At 48.9% G+C, this 6,455-nt stretch overlaps 1 protein-coding gene across 1 annotated transcript; it reads right to left on the bottom strand.

Moving 5' to 3' along the window:
• Nucleotides 1-512: 512 nt before the first annotated feature.
• On the bottom strand, nucleotides 513-3,747 carry PRF1 (perforin 1). The gene is made up of 3 exons (XM_053470615.1): nucleotides 3,082-3,747; nucleotides 2,282-2,648; nucleotides 513-1,563 (listed from the first exon to the last, which is right to left on the bottom strand). Exons 1-3 carry the CDS (start codon nucleotides 3,615-3,617, stop codon nucleotides 835-837), a joined length of 1,632 nt encoding a protein of 543 aa, XP_053326590.1. The 5' UTR covers nucleotides 3,618-3,747; the 3' UTR covers nucleotides 513-834.
• Between the last annotated feature and the right edge of the window lie 2,708 nt (nucleotides 3,748-6,455).

Below are 6,455 nucleotides of genomic sequence, written 5' to 3'. Positions count from 1 at the left end.
GCACAGCACACTGTTCACTGAGGCGTGTAGCATGTTTAGAACACTGGCACAGTCCGTGTGAAATTCTAGCGCCGGGTGATCGGGACAAGATGTGGCCCAACTCGAGACCAACGCAGTAACTCACACAACAGCTGGAAGCAGAGTGGATACAGGGATCCGGCTCCCATCACAGCTCCAGGTCTCCTACCGTTAAGCTACCCGCCGTATCCCATATTTTGGCCGTTTTGGGCGATTTCAGGCATCACCAGGTCCTGCTCCGGCTCTCCGGATCCTGTAACTCCCGACCCCATTACTTTATTACAGGGACGGTTACTGAAATTCCCCAACCGCGCAGATTCCGTCTGGATTGTGAAATTCTATGTAATATTATTTTGGATCAGGTTCCTGGCCCGGGATTAATCTGGCCCGGGACGCGCTCCGGACCCCCGGGGACTTAATTAACTGGTAACGACATCGCCGACAAGACGAGCTTTGAGGAGATTTTGCAAAAAACAGACACCAGAGAAATAATATTTTCAGTGCATTTCGTTTATTGAAGGATATCGGTATTTTAAATAATTTTATGGTTTCCCATTTGCATAAGTGGGCCCCTCGTAAAGTGACAGGGATATTTGGGCCCCAAGAAAAAAATATATATTTAGGTGATAAAATATGTCCTTTTACTCAAAGCAGAGAAATAAACGCATCGCTTACTAAAGGTAGGACCCCCCTTTACCCCGCACTATATAAATAAGGGCAGAATGGCGAGCTGGTGACCCCTTTATGGGCTCGAGAAGCTGTGAAGCTACCAGCCTAATGGCTAATTAGCAGGGTACTTGCGCCTGAGACCTCCTGTTAGGTATTCCAGTCCCTCGCAGCCGCATAGTCCTGGCAGAGGGGTCCGGACAGGTGAGGCGCGCATGTCACGCTCACCTTGTAATTGAGATGGCCATGTTGTAAATAGCAGACATGAGCTGCTTCTCCACTGGTCAGGGGTTTATTGCATTTCCCAAGGAGGTCATCATCATATTTATTATCTTCGTCCCAAACTTCTACCCTGAGGTTGCTAAGGGCATTGATCTCCACCGTGCCCATGTCAAAGCGGAGGTTCCAGGTGGGATTGTCGTTGTTCCATACGGTTGGCGCGATAACTTCTGCTCTACCAAAACCGATCTTCACGTAAGTGTCCGTCTTACTCGTGTAGTCACCCCAAAGACCTTTGGCTTGTTGCACAGTCACCACCAGCTTGGCCAGTCCTTTCTTGGTCGGGCAGCAGTTGGAATTCGTATTTTGACTTTCCAGACAAAAACAAGAACACTTGGCCCCGTGACTGGGGTAGGTAGCCCCGGGGCAGGAACAGTTCATCCTTAGAGCATTGGCCATGATGTATTCGCTAATGGCCTTTCTCAGGTTCTCTTTTTTGGGACCGTTAAAGCGAACCAGATTGTGGACTGACTCCACGGAGTAGGCTACGACATCTGGGTGCGACTTTAGACTCTCCATCCAGGCCTCAAATATGGCAGCACTTCCTTCATTTTTACCATCTGAAGAAAGTAGGTCGAAGGTGACTTTGCCACCAGATACCTGGGAAGACAAACATTTATTTTTTTTTATTATTATTAATAAATGGCACCGGTCAGCCTCGGGGTCACGTAAGACTTTATATGTATCAAGTGCTGAAACCCGGTGTTATTATTCTTACTAAATTTATAATTTTACAAAATTCCCCCATTTCCCATTATCCCTCGGTGCACACAGCTAGGGCCACCATCAAACATCTGGGGTCCCAGTATAGGCTTAATGCCCGGGCTCCCATCCATTGTGCCATAGATGACTCCATCACCCCGCATTGAGATCCTCCCGTATGCCGCGCCATAAGAACAGGAGCGAGCCTCGAGAACCAAAACACCACACTCTGCTGATTCTTTCTGGCAATGCTAATGAAGTCATGTTTATGCTAATTACATCCTTTCCTCATAAAGGGGTCTCTCTGAGTCACTGAGACCGAGACATTTTATTGAACCACAAGGCTGTATGACAAAGACTTACTGTGGACCAAGATAGCAGACCAGTGATGGTGATGCTAAAATGTGTAGTTAACCGGTCTCCAGATAATGAGTTTGTCACCAGAATGCATTCTAATAAATGCCCCGTATGCAGGCGATGGTTTTTTATAAGGATTGGACCATTTCTGGAATTTATAAACCCAGCACATGGTTTTGTTTCTGAGTGGCGCAGAGCAGAGGGCGCTGGAGGTCCTCGTTGGCACCTCTGTGTGCTGGGTTATATAGATGCGGCTCACCTGCCATGTTCTCTCATTGAAGGTTTGGTGAAAACTGTCTCCTTGGGTTGCTTTCTCGCTCAGCTCCTTGCAAGCCTTGTACATGGCGTTGGCGGCCCCCTTCCCGGTGACAGTTACTGAAGACTCCATGTTAAGACAATCCTTCACCTCGTCCACCGACACCCCGCTGATGGCCATTCGGCAGGTCTTGACAGCGGTGATGTCTATCACCTCTCCCCCGACTTCGGCCTGGTTGATATAATGGGTGCCAAAGCTTCGAATGAATTGTTGATACTCCGATTTGGTGTTTGTGTCATAGGAATTCGGCAGAGCCATCAGAGCCTCCTTAAAATGCTTACTCAGGGGAGGTTTGTGTCTGAGGCGGAAGCTGATAGTGTAAAGAAATCACGTTAGAAAACATATTCTGTATTTCTGGAATGATCCACATATATGGACCAAAGAGATCAAGTCAAATCCTAAAAGATTCCAAGTTAATGCTCGAGCGCCCTTAACATGCGCCAAAACCTCCTCTCTATTCACACCACGTTTCTTTACCTTTCCTGAGCTTCAAGTGACCCAAAATTTTATGGGGATTAGTAAATACGGGAGAAACAGGTCCATAGGAGATGGAGGTGCTGGTCCACAGGCTGTCGGCCGCTTTGTCCCTCAAAATTCACCTTAAGCAAGCTAAAGATTCTCCTTGTTATCACGAGGCGCCAACATTGGGGCGTTGTGTATAAAGAAGCCCTGTGGCGTTCCTTCTAAATTCACCCGAGAGCTCGTAGAAAGCGGCCCCCCACACGACTGCCTTCTGCTCTTACCTGTAATAGGTGCAGCGGAGTCGCTGCTTGACGAAGCTGTACCGATCTGAGCTGGTCTTTTGCTGAGTGAACTGGTTTAGCTGGGATTGAGACCCAGCGAGCACCAGTTTGGCATTGGCTTTTAAGTGTTCCAGTTCCAAGCCTGCCTGCCACTCGTTCTTCAAGGACGAGGCCAGTTCCTCAGCCAGAGAAACCGTAGAGCGGGAGACCTCGCTGATGATATTCCGCGAGCAGGAATATTGTGGCTTCCAGTCCACGAGAGACTGTGGCAACTTTTGCCGAGCCATTTTTTGGTGAGGATTCTTACATACGGTGCACGTCTTCTGCTTCATGTATTCTTCAAGGTCCAGTACGGAAGCTCTGGTCTTCTTCATGGTCACGATATCCAGTCCCTCGCCCAGAAGGTTGTGGCCGGGTACAAACGGGAGCTTTCTGCACTCGGCCTCTTTCTCAGTCTGGCATGAGGAGCTCAGGGGAGGGTGCAGGGCAGTATTCGGAGACGGGGCGAAGGCAAGGATGAGGAAGATGGGCAGCATTTTTCTCAAAGGACTGGCGCAAGATGTTGGCTTGAAAGTCGGAAAGCTTGAAGCATAACCAGAACGCTTTTGGAGAAGGTCAAAGATATTGAGCAGATGGCTTGGAGTGAAGAACACAGGAACTCCGGTGAGGGGCATCGGGATCGGGGTGGTGGCCCCAAAGCTTCAGGAATGAGCGATGAGAATGGTGAGAAAGGGTTTTACGAGGTGGAGAAGTGGTTGAGGATGAAGTGGCTCCAAATAATCTGTGAAGGGGTAGAACACATTTACTAAAGACAGGGGCAGGAGGGGCAGAATGACAGATGACAAATTGGTTGTTTCAAGCTACGCACCTACGTATGCTACACGCCGAGAAACACATACAGCACTGAGAGGACAGTGGATAAGTGGAACGGGCTTTCAACCGAAGAGGTATTCTGTCTGCCCTCTGTGCTGATTGGAGAGGTGTTCATACACCTCGGGGGAGATCCTGACGCCCTTCACTTTTAGGGAGCACAGGGCTGAAGCTGGGAGTTTTACCCAAACCACTTTTCCATTCCATTCCAAAAGAAAATACCCTAGCGGTGAAAAGGTTTTTTTTTTGCAGAAATTGCCCTGCCGTTAGAGAATGGACAGCACTGCAAGGATTACATTAAAGAGAATTATTATATTGGCATGAAAAATAAGCACAGAGACATAAAGTGCGTTACCTGGCGCCGTGCGTGGTGAGCGATGAAGCGTCTGAGGCAGGAAGTGGACAGGAAGCCTCTTTATAAATTCTGAGCCGACAGGAAAATGTAATCATCGTTTCTGCAAAGTGATGCTAATCTGGTGTGAAAACCACGACAGCCCTGGGGGGCTCGCGATCTGCTCAGCCCCCAAAACACGCAAAGAAGCCACGTGTGACTGAAACGCCTGAACCTCTGTGAAACGCGTTGGTCCTTCACACGCTAGAAGCTCCAAAACAGATTACCGGAGGGTTATTTTCTCAATAACGCCTATACGAGGAACTATAGTGTAAGAAATGGTGTCCCTCTCACAAGGTTTGTTCTCTATGGGGGCAAAATACAGCCGCCTAGTACCCTGCTCCGCGGTGCGTCCCAGGGACCCCAGTGCTACGTCTGTGTCAGTACTCCCAGGGACCCCCAGTGCTACGTCTGTGTCAGTACTCCCAGGGACCCCCAGTGCTACGTCTGTGTCAGTACTCCCAGGGACCCCCAGTGCTACGTCTGTGTCGGTACTCCCAGGGACCCCCAGTGCTACGTCTGTGTCAGTACTCCCAGGGACCCCCAGTGCTACGTCTGTGTCGGTACTCCCAGGGACCCCCAGTGCTACGTCTGTGTCAGTACTCCCAGGGACCCCCAGTGCTACGTCTGTGTCAGTACTCCCAGGGACCCCCAGTGCTACGTCTGTGTCAGTACTCCCAGGGACCCCCAGTGCTACGTCTGTGTCAGTACTCAGCCCAACTAAACGATTAAACCCCAGACAAGCTCGTGATCCTTATTTCTTTCCAGGTTTGATTTCTTGGTTTCATATCGCCCGGGATCTAAGAATATAAAACCTGATGCTTTGCGTAGGCGATGTGTCTCAGATCCCAGTGATACTCCTGAACCCATCAGCCTTCTCAAGTCATCGCCTCTCTTACAACCTAATTGTCCTCCCCGTTATTCAATCGAATTCTGAAGTTCCATCGCCATCACGCTCGTTCCCGAAACAGAGAGATGTAATGTACCGGTATGGACTCATTCATCCGCTCCTCGGGACACCGAGTGCTCGACGCGCGCAGGATGCAGTATCCAGGCACTTCCAGCGGCCGGAACTACGGTGCGATTGTATGGACTTTGGGGTTATATTACTGTATACAGCGCTGGGGGTTATATTACTGTATACAGCGCTGGGGGTTATATTACTGTATACAGCGCTGGGGGTTATTACTGTATACAGCGCTGGGGGGTTATTACTGTATACAGCGCTGGGGGTTATATTACTGTATACAGCGCTGGGGGTTATATTACTGTATACAGCGCTGGGGGTTATATTACTGTATACAGCGCTGGGGGTTATTACTGTATACAGCGCTGGGGGGTTATTACTGTATACAGCGCTGGGGGTTATATTACTATATACAGCACTGGGGGGTTATATTACTGTATACAGCGCTGGGGGGTTATATTACTGTATACAGCACTGGGGGGTTATATTACTGTATACAGCGCTGGGGGTTATATTACTGTATACAGCGCTGGGGTTATAGTACTGTATACAGCGCTGGGGGGTTATATTACTGTATACAGCACTGGGGGGTTATATTACTGTATACAGCGCTGGGGGTTATATTACTGTATACAGCGCTGGGGGGTTATATTACTGTATACAGCGCTGGGGGTTATATTACTGTATACAGCGCTGGGGGTTATATTACTGTATACAGCGCTGGGGGTTATATTACTGTATACAGCGCTGGGGGTTATATTACTGTATACAGTGCTGGGGGTTATATTACTGTATACAGCGCTGGGGGGTTATATTACTGTATACAGCGCTGGGGGGTTATATTACTGTATACAGCGCTGGGGGTTATATTACTGTATATAGCACTGGGGGTTATATTACTGTATACAGTGCCGGGGGGTTATATTACTGTATACAGTGCTGGGGGGTTATATTACTGTATACAGCGCTGGGGGTTATATTACTGTATGCAGCGCTGGGGGTTATGTTACTGTATACAGTGCTGGGGGGTTATATTACTGTATACAGCGCTGGGGGGTTATATTACTGTATACAGCGCTGGGGGTTATATTACTGTATACAGCGCTGGGGGTTATATTACTGTATACAGCGCTGGGGGGTTATATT

Source organism: Spea bombifrons, chromosome 7 (genome assembly GCF_027358695.1).
Source record: "Spea bombifrons isolate aSpeBom1 chromosome 7, aSpeBom1.2.pri, whole genome shotgun sequence".
Lineage (NCBI taxonomy): Eukaryota > Metazoa > Chordata > Amphibia > Anura > Pelobatidae > Spea > Spea bombifrons.
Note: the sequence above shows the minus strand (reverse complement) of the source record. Positions and strands in the feature narration are given on the sequence as shown.